Genomic DNA, 20,653 nt, shown 5'->3' with positions numbered 1-20,653 from the left:
ACATAGGAGGCCTTGGCCCAAATAGATACATTTTTAATAATATCAAGAAGTCAGTGGGAAATTGCAAAAAGATTTTTAACTTGAGAGTTAATATTAATCAGATTTGTTACTTTGTATGATGCAGATCCCATATAAAGTGCACAATAATTACTTGAATTAAATAATAAGAATTACTTTCCATTATTGACATGCAAGTATTTATCTGAAAGCTTCTTCTCTGGTTCTGTACTGGTTTACCCATTCCTTACTTTATGCATAACCTATTACTGTAAGGGGAGTTTTTTTTCCTTTTCACTTTTAATTAGTATGCTGGGGATGTGAATGAGTAAAAACTGACATTGGTTGAGTGTCCATTTTATGCAAGACTGTGTCCATTGAAGTTCTAAAATCCAGCTGTTACCATATAGGTTATTTTGGCACATCATAATAAATTACTAAATTTCCACTACGGACTCAGGCATCGTCTGCTAAAGTTGTTCCCAACTTTATTAGGCAGACAAATAAAGAGTGCTGTACTAATTCCTGTGGTTAAAAGACATGCCCAACATCTGATAGGGATTGAGGCAGGAACATTCTGACCCACCAGGGGTTTGGGGGAAGTCTTCAGGAAGGAAGGAAGCTTGAAGCGAGTGTGAATAAATAATTACAAGTTAATCAGAAAAAGATATATTGATAAGTATAAACATTTCTCTGCTTTCTTTCCAAATCTTTTCCAAAGGCTTCTAGCCCCTAATTGTCCATTTTGATTAATAGCAGTTAGTGGAATAAAAATAAAAACAAAACCAAAAATTTGTATTAGAAACCCAGGTCAAATTCCAGATACTCAAATATATCTCAGAAAAAATTCTGAGATGGAATTAAGATATAATGAAGTCTTAAGGTAGCTGATAGTTCAAATCTCTTATGAGGTGAATATTGAAAACCAATTAAAATGTTAACAAGTGAAAAATCAGTAAAAGTGACCTATAATAGTTAAAATACTGTAGATTTCATTTAAGAGCCTAGACATTTCATCGTCAGTACTAAAAATAATTATTTTTGTCAAGATTTGAATGAATACTAATCTTTAAAACTTGCTGTCTACATGTCAAGTCAAATAGAAGGCCCAGCCAGCCAGTGGTTCTAACAAGTACACCTTATGTTTTATTTACATGTTTAAATTTAAAGCATTCAGACAAGACTGTAGATCACCTACCCAGGTAACTGCCTTAGAAATGTAATAACCACGCTTTCTAGATCTCCTGGATTTGCTCAGTTTCATATATTTTTGTCCTTAGTATCTGTGGATAAAGTCTAACTAATAACATGTGTTCCGTATGTTGGGCGAGAAAATGTTATTGCCTTATTAAAAAACAGAGAAACAGGGACAAAGATCAACTTAAGTTTTGTTTCTTTTTTTCTCTTTTGAGACAGGCCTCACTCTGTCACCCAGGCCGGAGTACAGTGATGCAATCATGGCTCACTGCAGCCTCCACATCCCAGGCTTAAGTGATCCCCCAACCTCAGCCTCCTGAGTATCTGGGACTACAGACAGGTAAGCACCACCATATCTGGCTGATTTAAAATTTTTTAGAGATAAGGTCTCACTATGTGGCCCAGGCTGGTCTCAAACTCCTGGTCTCAAGCCATCCTCATGTCTTGGCCTCCCAAAAGGCTGGGGTTACAGGTGTGTCCAGCCTTAAGTTTTCATAAAACATAATTTTTTCTGTATTAGATGTCATACGACAATCTCACTAATAGAAACTGTGGAAGGGGTCTCTTCAAAGTACAGTAGTAAAAAAGTTTAATAAATAACTGAAAAGAACTGCAAAAGTATTTGTATTTCCTATTAATTTAAAGCTTAATGCTACCATGTGATTCTATAAATTAGAAGTATTCCATTGGGAATTTTTATGTTTTAAAAGTAGAAGATTGTTACCTGGCTCTGGACAAAAAAACCAACAAAAAAAGCTAAAGAGAATGATAGAAAGCATTTAGCCCAAATTATCATTATATTTAAAGAAACTGCCACCCAAGTATTAAGGGTCTTCATTTAGGTGATATGATTAGTTTACTATAGAAGCAGTAGAACCCAGAACTAGAACTTGGGTACTAACTTTCATTAGCTATTTTATATAATAAAAATGAAATCTTACCCACTAGTCTGAATCAACTGGATAGCCTAATTGTTGAATATATGTATGATTTTATAAAAAGGTTAGGTTTATTAAATGCATAGACACTTACCTGAATAAGATATTACTGAGAGTCCATAGAACTTTTTCAATTCACTTGGATGTAATTCAAGTCCCCCCAAAAAAACATAAAGAAAAATTTATATTCTCTAGAACCCCAAAAGAGATATTCAAGAAGCTCGTGAATGCGTTTTCTACTTCAACTTATTAATTACATTAAAGTCCAATTTTCTAAGAGCTTTGGAGGGGATCTTATTTCTGTTTCAGATTGGAATTGATTTTGCTTTCACCTGCATTATCCAGTTTGTTCTGAAGGGCTAAATTGTGATGCAGAGGAGTAGCGGTCCTCAATGGAACAAATAACAAAAAACTAAACTATAAGGGGCCAGGCGCGGTGGCTCACACCTGTAATCCCAGCACTTTGGGAGGCTGAGGCGGGCGGATCATGAAGTCAGGAGATCGAGACCATCGTGGCTAACACGGCGAAACCCTGTCTCTACTAAAAATTCAAAAAATTAGCTGGGCGTGGTGGCGGGCACCTGTAGTCCCAGCTACTCGGGAGGCTGAGGCAGGAGAATGGCATGAAAATGGGAGGCGGAGGTTGCAGTGAGCTGAGATTGCACCACTGCACTCCAGCCTGGGCAATAGAGTGAGACTCCATCTCAAAAAACAAACAAACAAACAAACAAACAAACCCCACTAAACTATAGTTCAGAAATAACTTGAAGGAAACATTTTCTTTTTCTCTATGAAAATATGCACACAAAGGGATGAAAAATGAATGCCAACGGGTCTGCTACTGAAGAAAGATATGAAACAAAGTGTGAACACAAGTAACTATTAAAAGACTTTGAGAGTGCAGTGAGGAAAAACCAAAGTGACTCTACAACTAACTGTTCTTGGATTTTCAGTCATTAATAGAACCACTTATTCTTTAATTAGGTCCCTATTTTTAAAAACAAGTCATACCCAGGGCTCAGAGTCTCCCCTTTCCAAATAAAGCCCTGAAGCTTTTGCCAAAGTGCTTAGGGTAGGATTTAAGATGACTGGAGATTTTCTCAACATGGCACCAAATCCCACTTTTGCACATTGAGAAGACTGGTGTTCTCTCTGTGGAGAAACAAAATATATCCAGGAATCCAGTTCATCAGATCAATCTAATGCTCGAACATTCTTCTCACAGAAATGACACGGGGCGGGGGGGAACCCAAATCAAAAACAAACCCACTACAGATAGTTTAGTTACATTTGGCTAGTTTAGTGAATGCTTCAGTGTCTTGAAAGCAGTTATATGGTAGGCCAGGTGTCATTTTGATACCTCCTCCCCACCTTCTTTTACGTGAGTCCCTCTTAACTCTGCTTCAGAGACCTGCTGCCTTGATGTTCCACTGTTCCGTGATTTCACAACCCCTTTCCTGATAACACAGCACCAAGAGATTGTTCAATGCCTTACTCAATTAGTTACTTTCCCCTCCAGAGCCTTATTAACAGCCCTGCACTGTGGAAGCTCTGTGAGTGATTATGACTTCCCAGAATGCTCACACATGAGGCTGGCCCAGCTAAGCTCACTCTAGCAGGTTTCTTGCTTAGGCACAATGGAGCAGCACACCAGCTATCACCAGCTTCAAACTAGTCAAATCTCATAAATGCAGCTGGTTAGAAAATTTGTCCTGCCATAGAAATAAATTAAATACAAAGCCTGCATCTACACCCCATGTTACTTTTCTTCAGTATGTATATCTTCCCCTGTTCTCTTTCTAAACACGTCACTTCAGAGTGCTGGAAGGTAAACTAGAGATCTACAAATAGAGTTACAGGACTTAAAGAAAGACAGAGAGAGAGAGAGAGAGATGGAGAGAGAGAGAGAGAGCGAGAGCGAGCTATTAGCAACAGAAGGGGGAACATTATTTGCTGGAGAATCTTGTCTAGCAAAGTGTAAAGGACACAGTTGTCAAACCAGCCACCTATGAACCCATACCTCAGGCTTTCAGAGGTAATGTCATCCCTGAGGCCAATGGAAAAACCTAAAACCAAAACCAAAAACTCATGGAAGAGCCTAAGATAGTCAACTCAGTGAGAGAGTGTAGCTGAAAAAGACACATCAGGCTGAATTTTAAAAGGACTAGAAAGTCAAAGAGGCAGAGAATGGCTGCGAGATTATTGCTGACTCCCAGCACTGGCTGACACAGACTAACTGGCCAGTTACAGGGTGTTGCTGCAAGGATATAGGCTGAATAAAAATCACTTTTCCATTTTAAACTTTGTACTTTGATGTATCATTCTCTGCATGTGCTAGAACCTAAAGCTGCATAATATGAAAATATTCTTAAAGCCCTCAACACTTTTAATTTCTGACAATTAACCACAGAAAATAAACCATTTTGAATCTCAGAACTCTCTCTTCTTTCTTAACTACTGCCTCCAAACTAAGCATCAACAGGGTTGTAACTGTACAGAGTCTGGCATTCTATATTTAGTCATCTCTCCAATAAGCATTGATTAACTGCCTACAGGGCTCCTTGTAAAAAGTGGTAAATAGGTGCACACAGAGAAACACATTCCTCAAATCTTGTGTACATGATTTCAGGGAAGGCCAGAAACAGGGGCATGGTGGAGTCTACTCTCTAGGTGTTACCTAAGGAACACCTGCACTCACTTGAAAATGAGAAGTGGTCAGAGAAGTAAAAGCAAACAGAAATATAAGTGGGTCCCAGATGGATTTTGTTAGTTATCTTATCTGCAAGTCTAGCCCTCACTCACTTAATGATAGGCCTGGAATAGACAAAACGCAGGGTTTTGCCAGGGTTAGGAAGTAAGGACATGGGGTGAATTATGAAAGAACGCAGAAAGAGGACCATCAAAAATATAACCCCAAAAGACAATGTCTTCTTTCCTCTTGGGAACCAGCTGTTACCTACTTTCTCTGCTGGGCTGAAGAGCGTCGGGTGCAAATCACAGCCACGATGACCACTACCAGCACTGTGATGACACCAACGGTGACCACAATGATCACAAGCAGGTTGCTGTTCTTCTGAGGAGTGACACTGCCATGCGGGGGGTGCATTTGTCCAATTGGCGGCTCTGGGAAAAGACAGGAAAATGGAGTTCAGGTTTAGGAAGATGTGGCAGAAGTTTTACCAAGCTCTCTTGGGATATACAAAGTTCCTAATGTTCTGGGCTTTTCTGAACTTAGGGGTGGTGATGGGAGTTTGAGGGAAGCAATGAAAAAATGAGAGGAAACACCTATTTACACAATATAAATGAAAACCTATGCCTGCACAAAAAACCTTATAGAGAAATGTTCATAGTAGCACTGTTCAGAATAGCCAAAAGTGGAAACAAGCTAAATGTCTATGGACTGATAAATGAATAAACAAATGTGTGGTGTGTGTGTGTGTGTATGTATGTATGCATATGTATGTGTGTATGTGTGTATATATATATCCCCCTATGATGGAATATTACCCAGGCATAAAAAGAAATGAAACTATGGAAACACTGTGCTAAGTGAAAGAAGCCAGACACAAAAGGACATATATTATATGATTCTATTTATATGAAATATCCAGAATAGGCAAATCTAGAGAGACAGAAAGTAGATTGGTGTTTTCCAGTGGATGGAAAGAGGGGTGAATGGGGAGGGATAGCTAACAGATACAGGGTATACTTTTGGAATGATGACAATGTTCTGGAACTAAATAGCAGTGATGGCGGCCCAAGCTTATGAATACACTGAACACCGCTGAATTGTACATTTTCAAAGGGTGAGTTTATGGCGCATAAGATATATCGCAATAAAAACAAGATTAAGCTTTCCTACTGAGTGGAAGGTAGGGAGAGGAGAAGAGATGCTACTTTGTACCATAAGAATTCCTGAGTGACAAGAACGAGAGAGGCTATGGTTTATGAGGAAACACTATTTGATGCTGTAAAAGACAAACTGCTTGATACCAATCACTCACAATTTACCACCATTCCTTTGAAGATGCCGTCTATAAAGCAATTTAATTTTCAACCTGTCAAAGGTGTATGAATCCCACCTAAAAGCAGCCACCGGGTTCAAAAGAGTGCCACAAAGTCCTAACACAAATGTTTTCCTGAATTGCATCAGTACCTCGTGGCAGAAAATATGTAGGTGGAAAATAACAGAATAATAAGACATCTGTGATGAGTTACTTGCTAAATAAGAATGACTAATGACCCTTGACATAGCTTTCTTAAGCCCTCAGTCAATGATAAATCAATTAGAAATACTCTGTTCTATGTCAGTCATGTTTGTCATTACAAGTTATACATTTCTTAAAAATTAAACATTAGGTTATATTATTTACAAATAATTTAGAAAGTATCAAAAAGCAAGGAATTTGCATGTTTTCCTATACCTAAATTTGATTATTTTTCTTTAATAACCTATATTAATTTTCTATACATCTTGAGCAAAATATTTAGACCTTCTGTACCTCAGTGCCTCCATCTGTATAAAGAATGTAATACTTATTGTGTGCAGTTACTGACAGAATTAGATAAAATACATGTAAAACAACCATCTCAGCACCTGATACAGAGGAAGTGCTTATAATAAAATTACATGACTAATGCAATAATAAAATGTTGCCTAAATTTATAATATCTACAATAGCATTTGGGACTTATGGTGTGGACTTCCAGACTGTAAAGGATTTTTTTTTTTGAGACAGAGTCTGGCTCTATCACCCATGCTGCAGTGCACTGGCATGATCTCGGCTCACGACAACCTCTGCCTTCTGGGTTCAAGCGATTCTCTTGCCTCAGCCTCCCAAGTATCTGGGATTACAGGCATGTGCCACCACACTAATTTTTGTATTTTTAGTAGAGATGGGTTTTGCCATGTTGACCAGGCTGGTCTTGAACACCTTACTTCAGGTGATCTGCCAGCCTCAGTCTCCCAAAGTGCTGGGATTGCAGGTGTGAGCCACCACATTTTTAGGAATAATACTGATGTGATTTGGCTGCATCCCCACCTAAATCTCATCTTGAATTGTAGTTCCCATAATCCCCATGTGTCCCAGAAGGGACCCAGTGGGAGCTAATTTAATCATGGGGGTGTTTACCCGCATGCTGGTCTTGTGATAGTGAGTTCTCACAACAAGATCTGATGATTTTATAAGGTCCTTTCCCCCCTTTTGCTCAGCATTTCTCCTTGCTGTCCTTCTCCATGTGAGGAAGGTGTGTTTGCTTCCACTTCCACCATGATTGTATGTTTCCTGAAGCATCCCAAGCCACGCTGAACTGTGAGTCAATTAAACCTCTTTCCTTTATAAATCACCCAGTCTCAGCTATGTCTTTATTAGCAGTGTAAGAATGTACTAATACAAATACTCCTTGTGATAGCTAAATTAACCTATTCTCACAATTTAATATAATAACCCAGTACTTGCCTCAAAATTGAAATGATGTCTTTTGACAAGTTGCCTAAGAATCATTGCTTTTGTAAAAAAAAAAAAAAAAAAAATTCATCAAAACTTCAATAAATTATAGCTCATTCATTATTATTGGAAACAGAAGTACTTCTACTATAAGTTGACTCTTGGAGGAAAAAACTCATCAAAAGTTTTTAAATAACAGCACTTTCTGTTAAAAAATTATGATTACAAATGAAAGAAATAGGATTTCCTTGAAGTAATTTTTACACTTACCATAAAAGAATGAAGCAAGAAATGAAAGGTCAAAACTCCCTTTTCTCACAGTTCTACTTATTATTTAAAAAGTTATTTTACAGTAGTATCTTAATATGCCCTTTTTGTATTTAATAAGTTAATAGATTGGAATAAATTAACCTTTTATGTGAGAACTTACAAGGAAGATAGTTAGGGATCTCATAGATTTTTATAAGCATGACTTAAATTTAACAATTCACTGTTTCTGACAAACTTAGCTTGAATCATACATAACAGTACACCTTGTCAACATTTTTAAAAGCATGGTAAACTGAAATTACTCAAATTTCTACTTCTATTTCTTTCTTTTCACCCTGGAAGACATCATATTCCAAGTCAAAAAAATAACTCTGAATTCTGCTGAGCACCAGTGACATTATATTGATGTCATTTGCCTGGGAGAGTCGGGGTTCATGAGGACTCCCATTACAAATATTTGACTGCAGGCCTTTATGACTTCCTCATAAAAGTTCCCATCAGTTTAAAATTTGGTATTCAAGGTCTTTCATTAATCACTCAATCTGAAATCAAAGGCTGAATAATCAGATTACCTGACATCAAGCAGGCAATTAAAAAAGTCAAGTGCAATGGTGTCTTTAGTGGCAGTCAATTCTTGTTATTTGCAGGAGTTGTGTTCTATAAAGTTGCCACAAATGCTAATTAGTGAATACTGAATGATTACCTCTAGAGGAAACACAAGGTTAGCTTCCTGTGAGCCTCTGATCACACTGTTTTATCAACCAATTAATATACACTTTGTTTTTTGTGTGTTTCTGTTTAAAGACATCTTATTTAATATATAATGTTGATTCATTAATACTGAAACATCCAGTAGCACTATAACTAATGCCTGAGCAAAGCTTTTCAAAATTTGTAGAGAGAACATATTTTCTCTGTCAGTCACACCACACCCTTATTGTGTTTAGGAACCTAGAAAGCACTTCAGCACTACATTTGGGGACCATTTTAAACAGTGAAGTCACCAACAAAAAGAAAAAAATGGAAAAATTGGCAGAAACATACCACAAAAGGGGCACTTTCTTATAGTATGGGGGCTGAAACGAGAAGACAGAGAGTACCTTTTTTTCTGTCTTAGGTGGTGACATGAGCATTGGGCAACCCAAAATTTTTGCAGCTCTGCACACATCCGTGAATGGCCATGAAAGCACTGTGAATATTGATTTGGGGGTTACAAAGAAATTTTAGCATGCAGGTAAATTCACAAATTCAGATTCTGCAAGTAATGAGGATCTATATCTTAATACATCAAAAGACTGCTACAAATTAGAAACAAATTTTAGAGCTCTCAAACCTAGATTAGTGTAGTTAGGAGATCTGGGAGACAGGCTGGCTCCAGAAGGGGCAAGTGACATTGCCCCCTTTCCGGCTTCAGTGGGGAAGCTGTATAAAGTCATTCAAAGACTTGCAAATATCCTACCGGGCACTGTGATGATTTCATGAGATAATAGTTGCACCACAGTGACCACAAGCCCTGGCACAAAGTTGGCACTCGTTAGACATTATGATGTGGCTCAATGTGTTTTTTTTCTTTTTTAGAAACAGGGTCTCTCTCTGTGACTACTGCTGGAGTGCAGTGGCACAATCATAGCTCACTGTAGCCTTGAACTCTTAGGCTCAAGCAATTCTCCCATCTCAGTTTCCCTAGTAGCTAGGACTACAGAGGTGCATGCCACCATCCCTGGAAAATTTTTAAGTGTGTGTGTGTGTTTTTTTTTTTTTTTTTTTTGTAGAGACAGGGTCTTCCTATGTTGACCAGGCTGGTCTCAAACTCCTGGCCTCAAGCAACCCTCCTACCTCGGCCTCCCAAAGTGCTGGGATTACAGGCATGAACCACCAGGTCCACCCAATGTATTATATCCTATGTAATGTTCCCGGTTTAAAGGAAAAAAAACTTGTATCATAACGTATCTGTCTCTGCTGTTAGCATGATAGTGTGGGTGTCCAGTGTCTGGGTAATCAAGACCTAGATGTGTTCCATTAAAATTAGTAAGAAGGGTGTCACATTTTTTACAATCTCATGGGCATTCCATTTATTTTTTATTTCCATGATGTTTGAACATGATAAAATGTTTCAGCCTTTTCCTTCTAAATTTAATAAAGCAAATACATATATTTAATAAAGACTTATTAAATATTTAAAAATTGGTTCATTGAAGTAACTTGTTTTTATAAAGATTTTATAGACTGTCAAAAATGTTTTATATTTCTTATCATATTTTGCTCTCATAAACACTCTGCAGCAAGCTCATTGATAGACCAGAACTCTGAGTACTTAATTATCATTGAAAAGAAAGCTAGATATTGACTCTAAGAGCCCTGGCTCCTACTTTGAGGACCTGGTCCCCTTGGCACAATGGCTGTAATGGCTGTGCCCCAATAGCTACACAATATCAATAGGCAAACAATGTGAATGTAAGAATGACAAGTTCACTTCCGAGGAAGGAAAGAGGTCCAATGAAAGTGTATAGTCGGGGATTGAACTTCACTCCTACAATTGCAGTTTACCCTGATAATGGCTTTATAATTATTAGAACACTTTGAGCTCTATATATGTCTTAATAATTTTAGAAGCATTTGAATTTGAACTAAAGTTCATACGGCCTTGATCGTTTCAAAGTATTTCCCCCTGAAATAAGATGCTGTAATCAATCAGCTGGAAGACAACTCACAGATAATTTAGCCTATTGTTCCCTAAAATAAGATATTTATCAGCGTTATGGGGGTACAGTTCCTTGGACAACTAAGTTTCAGAACATATTTATTTTAAAAAAAATTTGGATTTTTAATATGCTGATGTGAATTGTTAGTTGCCAGGAGGGGTGGGGCAGGGGTGGTAGAAAACAGATTCAATTATTCCATAAATACGTATTGAAGATCCAGTTAGATGTTGGAGATACAATGTTGTAACCAAAAGAAGCATGATTATGGACTTCACGGAACTTGCAATTTACTAAAAAAAGGTAGATGTTCAACAAATCATGAGGGAAATAAATATAGGCATACTGCAGAAATACTGTGGGTTTGGTTCCACGCACTGGAATAAAGCAAGTATCATACTGTGGTTTTGGTTCCACACACTGGAATAATGCAAGTTGAACTAATTTTTTGGTCTTCCAGTGCATATAAAAGTTTACACTATACTGTAGTCTATTAAGTGTGCAATAGCATTACATCTAAAAATGGCACACCTTAATTTAAAAATACTTCATTTCTAAAAAATGCTAAGGATCATCTGAACCTTCAGCGAGTCACAGACCTTTTGCTGATGGAGGCTCTTGCCTTTATGTTGATGGCTGCTGAGTGATGAGGTTGGGAATTGTTGAAGGGTGGGGTGGCTGTGGCAATCTCTCTTTTTTCTTTTTCTTTTCTTGAGACAGACTCTCGCTCTGTTGCTCAGGCTGAAGTGCAGTGGTGTGATCTCAGCTCATTGCAATCTCCGCATCCTGGGTTCAAGAGATTCTCTTGCCTCAGGTTCCTTTTTGTATTTTCAGTATAGATGGTGTTTCACCATGTTGGACAGGCTGGTCTTGAACTCCTGATCTCAAATGGTCTGCCCAACTTGGCCTCCCAAAATGCTGGGATTATAGGCATAAGCCACCATGCCCAGCCTGTGGCAATCTCTTAAAATAAGAAAACAATAAAGTTTGCTGCATCAATTGATCATTCCTTTCAAGAAATATTTCTCTGTAGCATAGGATGTATTTGATAGCATTTTCCCGTAGGAGAAATTCTTTTATAATTGGAGTCAATTTTCTCAAACCCTACCACTGCTTTATCAACTAAGTTTACGTAATATTATAAATCTTGCATTGTCACTTCAAAAATATTCACAACATCTTCACTAGCAGTAGATTTCATCTCAATGAATCACTTTCTTTGCTCCTCCATAGGAAACAACTCCTCATCTGTTAAAATTTTATCATGAGATTGCAGCAGTTCAGTCACTTCTTCAAGGCTCCTCTTATCATTCTGGCTCTCTTGTATTTCGATCGCAGTTACTGGGATTTCGATCACACTTACTTCCTCCACTGAAGTCGTGAGCCTCTCAAAATCATCTGTAAGGATTGGAATCTACTCCTTACTGGAATCTATTCCAAACTTCTGTTAGTGTTAATATTTTGACTTTTTCCCATGAATCACAAATGTTCTTAACGGCATCTAGAGTGGTGAATCCTTTCCAAAACGTTTTCAATTTACTTTGCCCAGATCCATCAGAGGAAATCACACTTTATGGCAGCTGGAAGACATATCTATGAAATATCTTTCTTAAATAATAAGACTTGAAAGCATGACTCATTGATCCATGGGCTGCAGAATGGATGTTGTGTTAGCAGGCATGAAAACAGCATTAATCTCTTGTACATTTCCATCAGAGCTCTTGGGTGACTATGAGCATTGTCAACGTGCAGTAATATTTTGAAATGAATCTTTTTTTCTAAGCAATAGGTCTCAACAGTGGGCTTAAAATGTTTAGTAAACCATGCTGTAAACAGGTGTGTAGTTAACCAGACTTTGTTGCACCATTTATAGGGTACAGGCAGAGTAGATTTAGCATAATTCTTAAGGGCCCTAGGATTTTCAGAATAGTAAATAAGCATTGGTTTCAACTTAAAATCCAGCTGCACTATACCCTGATGAGAGAGTCAGCCTGTCCTTTGAAACTTTGAAGCCAGCTATTGACCTGTCTCTAGCTATGAAAGTCCTAAATGGCATCTGCTCCAATATACGGTTCTTTTGTCTGTGTTGAAAATCTCTTGTTTAGTGCAGCCACCTTCATCAATTATCTTAGCTAGATCTTCTGGATAACTTCCTGCAGCTTCTATATCAATACTTGCTGTTGCACTTTGCACTTTTCTGTTATAGAGACGGCTTCTGTTCTTAAACCACATGAATCAACTTCTGCCAGCTTCCAATTCTTCTTCTGCAGCTTCTCACCTCCATAAATCTTCACAGAATTGAAGAGACTTAGGGCCTTGCTCTGGATAAAGCTTTGACTGAAGGGAATGTTGTCGCTGGTTTTATCTTTTATCCAGACCACAAAAACTTTCTTCATGTCAGCAATAAGGCTGTTTTGCTTTCTTATCATTCATGGGTTCACTGGAATAGCACTTTGAATTTCCTTCAAGAACTTTTCCTTTGTATTCACATCTTGGTTTGGCATAAGAGGTCTAGCTCTCAGCCTATCTTGACTTTTGACATGTCTTCATCACTAAGCCTAATCATTTCCAGCTTTTGAATTTTAAAGTGAGAGACATGTGACTCTTCCTTCCACCTGGACACTTAGAAGCCTTGTAGGGTTATTAATTTGCCTAATTTCAACAGTGTTGTGCTCAGAGAATAGAGAAGCCCCAAAAGGGGGAGAGAGACAGGCTGGTTGGTGGGGCAGCTGGAACACACAACAATTTATTGGTTAAGATCACCATCTTATATGGGTGCAGTTTGTGGTGCCCCAAAGCAATTACAATAGTAATGTCAAAGATCACTGATCACAGACCATCGTAGCAGATATAATAATAATTTAAAAGTTTGAAATATTAGAAATTACCAAAATGTCACAGAGACATGAAGTGAGCACAAGCTGTTAGAAAAATGTTGCCAATAGTCTTGCACAATGCAGGGTTAGCACAAGCTTTCAATTTGGAAAAACTGCAGTATCTGTGAAGCACAATAATGTGAAGCACAATAAAAGGAGGGATGCCTGTATAAAATTACAATTATAACTAGTGCTAAAAAGAAAAGTAGAAAGGTTCATGTAGAGAGGTATAACAATGAGAACGTATGGCTGTTGGTGGGGGCTCATGAAAGGACTTATTATGAAAGCAACAGGCTGAAGCATGAGTTATTGCTAAGCATCAGCTCCTATTCCTTTAAACAGAACTGAGAGCAGCCCATGTGCCTGGAACACAGCCAGCAAAAGGGATAATGGCATAAGAGGAGGCTACACAGAGAAACAGGACCCAGTTTTACTGAGTCTGTAGATTACATTCAGTTATCTTAAATGCAATCACAGACCTCTAACGGGTTTCAGCAAGCCAGAAACAGACGTGATTTGTTTTAAGAAGACCACTCTGGCTGCTGTGTGGAGAGGGGTCAGTGGTGGAAGCACGGAGATCAGCTAAGAGGTTATTGAAGTTCTCCAAATGAGAGATGATGATAGCTTGACCTGAGACAGTGGCAATTACAATCAGGCAAAGTGGCCAGTTACACAATACAGTTTGAAAGTAAATGAGCACAACACCAGTTGGATATGGGGGAGGAAAGAATGAGAGACTCAGGTTCAAGCCTAAGTAGTAGTCCTCATGTCTTGAGATGAGGGAAAGGGTGAAAGGGAAGGCTCAAAGAGGGAAGAGCAAAAGTTTAGTCTTGAATACATCAGGGTGGAGATCTCATGATAATTATTAAAGAAACAGCCAGAACATTGATCTCTCTCTGCATTAATGATATACATTTGGGAGTTGGCACATGGATGGAATTCCGATCCATGGAAAGGATGAGATCACCAAAATCAAGAGGTTAAGACTGAGCAGAGAAGCACTGCCAAGGTTAAAACCTCTACTTTTCAAACAGAAGATAAAGGCCTGGCAAAAGGGCAGTGAGGTGCCATACCACTTTCCTGATGCTTATTTGACAATGGGACACTTTATTTATTTATTTTCTCAGAGCTTCTCAAGAGGACCCACGTACCCTGGAGCAACCTACAGGGTATGCTAATCTAGCTCAGTGGTTTCCAACTGGGAAGATTCCCTCCCTGCCAAGGGGGAAATTTGGCAATGTCTACAGACATTTTGGATTGCTACAACATGGAGGAGAGGAGATATTACTGGCATCCAGTGGGTAAAGGCCAGAGATGCTGCTAAACATCCTGAACAGGACATGTGCCCACAACAAAGAAAAATCCAATCTTACATTAATGCTGGTGAGGTTCAGAAGTGCTGCTCTAGCTTAACAGTTTCTAGGTCCAGATGAAAATTGAGATCCAGAGTTTAAGTGACTTGATTTGTCACACAGGTCTAAGCTCTACAAAGTCAGGCCTAGAATCTGGGTTTAGACTAGGACTTTTAAAAATCCTTTGGGATAAAGATAATGGGTGGATGATAGGTGAGCAGTCTCTTGTAATCACTGAACTAGAACCTAGGACCTCAGATTACTCTAGTTATCTTTTCTTTTCATCTGGAAAAAAAGCTGTAAAATTTTGTTTCCGTATCTTTTCTTTTGCATTAAGATTTCTGCTGAGTATAGCATTGGGTGTCTTCTAATAGTTACCAACCTTGGAATGATCATTTTATAGAAGTGTGGAAAGAGTTTTATGTATACTTTATTTACATTGGTTAAAATGTTATTGAATTCTAAAAAAAAAAAAGCAGGTTTGCAAAAATAGAGAGCAAACCGCTTCTTTTCTGACAAATTTTATAGAGCACTTAATATGATTCTGAGTATTTAAAAATTAATAATGTTGATCTATTTATTAACATTGATGTGCCAAAGTTTCAAAACTCGTCAAGTTTAACTTTGTCTTTAAAGGTTGAGGTCAATAAAATACTATTATGAGGCTTATAGATCTTTTAATCAAACTTGTTACACTGATTTTACAAATTATAGGTAGAGCTATAGAAAAAAGGAAACTGCCATTTTATCTTCTCTAATCAGAAAGGGAGGATTATGTTGAAGCAATTTTCATAGTTCCGTCATTTATACAAATATAAACTACAAAACACATTTTCAGATATTGAAGAATTTTTCTGCATTAAGAATGTGGACCATAATCTAAAATTGAATGCATCATAAAAGAAAAATACTACTACATCACCACATATTAGCTTTGATTCTACCTGCCATCAGAAAATAATTTAGGAAGCCTCTTTCAGTTCTACCATTTAATTAAGGGCTTCCAACTACAGGAGTAAACATGAACTATAGTTTGGTTTTTCTTTATTTGAATTCCAAGAGTACATTTTTAAGAGTGGCACGCTGTAAGAGAAAGTAAATGATTAGCAAGGTCTAAATTTATTTGCAACTGGCTTGAGTATCCTGACAGTAAGCCATTATTCTATTACAATGCTTTGAAGAATGAATCCAGCAAGTGTAGAGGGAGCTAGGAAACCTCTATAATTCTGTCACTCTAAGGGGAGACGTATGAAATTTTATTGTATACAAGGTTTAAAAACTCAGACATTAAATATTTTGATGTAGCCCACTTTATAAGGGTGAAGTACAATTGGAGTTTTATTACTCAGGGGCCTCACTTGCACATCTACTTGGAAAACATACCCCCCTTTTAAAGCTTAAGACATTAGCAAAAATTTAATTAGAAATCTGAGGTTTTCAGATGCCTTTGCTGATTTGCTTGTAATAGCCAAGGCTAAAGTTATATTATATATTTATCATCATTTATTTGCTAGCAAAATAGAATAGGAAGCAGATAAAGTTTGGCCTCTACCATCCCTGGCTCTCTGAAGTTATCAGTTCACCTTAATCAGCCAGACAGCCTGAAATAATTTGTTATTCCAGTAGGGAATCTAGAAATATTTCAGATACGTTATTCATCTCATTCATTTAGCATGAAATCCCTAAAACATTAAGTGATGCAGAAAATTGGGAAGAATTAATGTCAATAATGCATCTAAACTGCTTCAAAGCTACTGAATGGCATCGGTCTATTTAATCTTCACGACTTTCTCCTGTGAGATAATGTCTACCAGGTCAAATTTAATTTTGGTCAGTTTTCTCACTAGGAATCTTAAATGGTAAAACAAAAATGAACCCAATGATGTGCATTTCTCTTTCTCTTCATCTATCATCTGACACCTTTGAAAAGGAAAGTGATTGTTGACTTATATGTTCATGTCAAATGTGGGCTGGGATTTCTTTTCAACCAAAAATTTATTTTAATTTGAATAGCAACTTCAAATAGTCAACAACAGACTTTTGAATTCGATCTGAAATTGGGATTTCCAGATTTCACAATTAAAAATACAGGAGGCCCAATTAGGTTAGAATTATTTCTAGTTGCCTATTCATGTATACCTTGGGATGCATATGTAAATTGAGATGGCAATCCCTTTTATAATTTTTCTTTATCTATTACTCACAGAAATAATTTAAATGTTACTTGGCCTCTTTATATTTTTAATTGCAATATCTGGCAATTCTTCCCCATACTGGAGTCCTTTTGGACATGCAGTTTAAGAGAGTACATAGTTTTGTGTCTGTGGCTTACATTTGCCCAAGCTTTAAGCCTCATAACCACTGCTCAGTAGTGGTTGAAACCCACAGGTTAATTTCTCACTCTCATTCATCCATACCAAATCCCTCTTTAATTTTCTGGCAGTATGTCTCTTCAAAAAGTACTGTCCCGTACCAGTATAGATAGTATTCCCTTGACTGGGAATGAATTTCAATGTGAAAATCCTTGTAGAAATAGCTTCTTAAAATTGGCTCTGTTGGATGATTCTAAAGGGGACAATGCTAATTTCCTGCATGAACTCCAAAGTCAGAAGCTCTGTATCTCAGGGTATAAAATACAACAATTGTGTTTCTCCCAAACAATTTCAGCAACTTCCTTTTTTTACCCTGCTATATATCTCTAGGGATTTTCTCATCCTCTCTCATCTTCCTGGGGTGTATATTTCTGCTTTGTCCACCCAGGCAATTAACCCTCCTGGTGTATTGGTCCTGCAGTGGTCTGTCCTTCAGTTTGCGCCCATAGCTCATTGCAAGTACCCTGCACTCGCTGAGGGCTTAGTCGCATTTCTTGACTGACTGCTTGAATACATATAATGTTTTTGGCATATTGTTGAAATTTAAGGTAAAATTTGGAGCACGAGAGTGAGCTAATGAAATTGCAAAGTTGGGAGGAGGGAATTATTGTTACCTATGCCCATTTTATGGAGCATGGCCTGGGGTCTGTTTTCTGTCTCAACAAGTCCCTCCTCTCACCTTCCTTCTGTGAGCTTTTTTTTTTTTTTTTTTTTTGAGATGGAGCCTTGCTCTGTTGCCCAGGCTGTAGTGTAGTGGTGTGATCTCGGCTCACTGCAACCTCCGCCTCCGGGGTTCAAGTGATTCTCCTGTTGCCTCAGCCTCCTGAGTACCTGGGACTACAGGTGCGTGCCACCACTCCTGGCTAATTTTTTGTGTTTTTAGTAGAGACAGGGTTTCACCATGTTAGCCAGGATGGTCTCGATTTCCTGACCTCGTGATCTGCCCGCCTCGGCCTCCCAAAGTGCTGGGATTAGAGGCATGAGCCACCACGCCCAGCCCTGTGTGCTTCGTAAACTACCTGTTGGGTATGTTAGGGACTGCCAGAGCAAGGTGTTAGTTAAAACAAGTGTCTGAAAGTCAAATACCTACCAGGGACAGTCATGTTGTTTAAATGAAGGAAAATGAGGAGTCTAAGAGACAATAGGAAGTTGTGAGTAGCCTGGAAAGAGCATCCTGGGAAGCTTGCTATGGTCTGAATGCTTGTGTCCTTCCAAAATTCTTATGTTGAAACCTAATCCCTGTTAGGGAGGCATTAAGAGGTAGACGCTTTGGGAGATAATTAGGTCATGAGAGTGGTGGCCTCATAAACGGGATTAGTGCCCTTATTTTAGAAAAAGCCTGAGGGAGCTTGCTCACCCTTTCCAAACACCATGGGAGAACACAGCTGGAAGGCATCAACTGTGAAGCAGAGAATGAGCCCTCAGCAGACTCCCAGTCTGCTGGCACCTTGATCTTGGACTTCCTAGCATCCAAAACTGTGAGCAATAAATTTCTGTTGTTTATAAGTTACTCCAAATCTGGGGTATTTTTTAATAGCAGCAGAAATGGACTCAAAGTTTAAACATAAGATATTCTACGTGTTGCTGGTTAGGAAAAAGGCATTAATAGCAGAGGAAGGTATTGCCAGGCAATTCAAAAATAAGTCAAGAGGTGAAAAAATATTTCTAAGTCTACCATTGGCCAGAGGAGAGATAACCCTAAGTCTCTGATGCAAGCATTTGGTGTACTCTGTGTATATATATCCTCTTGGGAAAATTGCTGCATTAGATTATCACAGCCTATGATAAGAAATAATCACTTAATTCACACCACTATTCTATTTCACATACAGCAAACTATTTTTAGATTGGAATTTTGACTTCCTTTCTGGATTTTTTAAAAGGAGATCAAACAAATGGAAATTTATCAGTTCAGTAATCAAGTTTCTTAAGAAAACCTGCAAAAATGGTTAATTTTGTTGTTTCATAAAATAGAATACTGTACAGCAGCCAAGATAAATGAGTGAGAGCTATTTGTAAACACATGGATACATCTTCAAAACTACGTTAAAAAAGAAAGCAAGTTGTAGCAGGATACAATATCATTTCTATAAATTTGTAAAACTGTAAAACAATATAATGTTTAGGGATACGTATACATACGTAGTAAACATCAAATTAGAGCACTTATATCAGAGTGAGGAACAGTGTTAAGAAGCATGTGAGAAAACACAGACATACAAGATATTTCAATTCCATGCTGTATATTTCATATCTTAACCTTGCTGATGGGTATACAAGTGTTCATCTTCACATTTTGAATATCTGAAGGTCTTTTTAGTAAGTCAAACCAAACAACAGCAATAATGAAAAAGAAACTTATAACATGGCCTCATATATACATTAGTCCCCTGAAAATTTGGCCAGTATTAATCCATCCTTTTAAAGTTTGTTTCAGCAAAACTAAGGATAAGATCCTGGAATGCAGCCCCCACACCAACCTTGTCCTTCTATGTAGCTCTAGATAGTACCTCCATCTGGTCATCCTTAAAGCCAGCAGATATTTGGGCATGCTCAACACAAAGAAAATTTAGCCCTAAGATGCTAGAGGATTTTGAAGAATTAAATGTACCCTGCAGGCAAAAATCCAAGTAACTTTAATATATGAAACTGGGTGGGTTTCAATTTAACCAACCTTAGATATCACCTCTCTCAAATAAAATTAGATTCTTGCAAACATCTTAAATGTACTGTAACATTTAAAAATCTTGGTATTTAACAGCTTTGTGTCATTTACAAAGTGCTCCATGCTGGGCTTCTCTAACTGACTCCTTTTTTACATACCTGTCAACTCTTATTGGCATCATCTCCTGGCAGAATGTGCTAGAAGTTTTTTGTTTTTTTTGTTTTTGTTTTTTAATAACTTCATGTTTCTATTATCCCACTAAGACACTAAATCCAAGGTTCCTGGCATTTGTAGTTGATAGAAAATTTGCCCCAGACACTCCTGAATTAACCATTTAATTAATATAACTAATTCAATATTACCTAATTTATATACTTACCATTTAGGGTGCTTCTATCAATCAAATTAGTATCAACTGGCCAATAACCTCCATCTCCATGACGACCTGTTCATTAGGAGAGCATGTCACAATGTTAGTACAAATGAAACAAAATGAACAGACAAAAAGAATAAACATTTTAACACACACAATAACAGAACAGATTACTTTGATCACCCCCAAGAAAGCCTGACAACTCTCATACCCTTACACCTATAAGAAAATGTTATTTTCCATGTGTGAGAAAAACAAGTCGCAAAAGTAAACTCTCTTAAACTAAATTCAATGTTTCACTGATATGCCATCCTCCATTCTTTTTATTTCTCCCAATATTCTTATTAAAGTCTTTTATTAAAGGTGCAGCAGCAGTGTTAGTCTAAATGCTATTCTCCTGAATTTTTTAAAACAGAAATAACTCAGGTCCTGGCTCCTAGGTCCTGCAGATACTGTCACCCATCTGA

At 37.7% G+C, this 20,653-nt stretch overlaps 1 protein-coding gene and 1 long non-coding RNA gene across 6 annotated transcripts in view; one reads left to right on the top strand and one right to left on the bottom strand.

Annotated features, from left to right (window-relative positions):
- The window catches only part of DCC (DCC netrin 1 receptor), a 1,195,251-nt gene that overhangs the window by 79,815 nt on the left and 1,094,783 nt on the right, over window positions 1–20,653 (bottom strand). For all 5 annotated transcript variants that reach the window (XM_034943737.3, XM_003827228.5, XM_034943736.3 and 2 more), the window contains 2 exons: window positions 20,193–20,258; window positions 5,093–5,255 (listed from right to left, as the gene is read on the bottom strand). In XM_034943737.3, the coding sequence (XP_034799628.2) occupies window positions 5,093–5,255; window positions 20,193–20,258 (229 nt within the window). The remainder of the gene's footprint in view (window positions 1–5,092; window positions 5,256–20,192; window positions 20,259–20,653) is intronic.
- The window catches only part of LOC129394583 (uncharacterized), a 71,218-nt gene that overhangs the window by 3,266 nt on the left and 47,299 nt on the right, over window positions 1–20,653 (top strand). Inside the window, exon 2 of the long non-coding RNA XR_008621878.1 lies at window positions 1,414–1,534. This is a non-coding gene — a long non-coding RNA (uncharacterized LOC129394583). The remainder of the gene's footprint in view (window positions 1–1,413; window positions 1,535–20,653) is intronic.

This window comes from Pan paniscus, chromosome 17 (genome assembly GCF_029289425.2).
Source record: "Pan paniscus chromosome 17, NHGRI_mPanPan1-v2.0_pri, whole genome shotgun sequence".
In the NCBI taxonomy this organism is placed as follows: Eukaryota; Metazoa; Chordata; class Mammalia; order Primates; family Hominidae; genus Pan; species Pan paniscus.
Note: the sequence above shows the minus strand (reverse complement) of the source record. Positions and strands in the feature narration are given on the sequence as shown.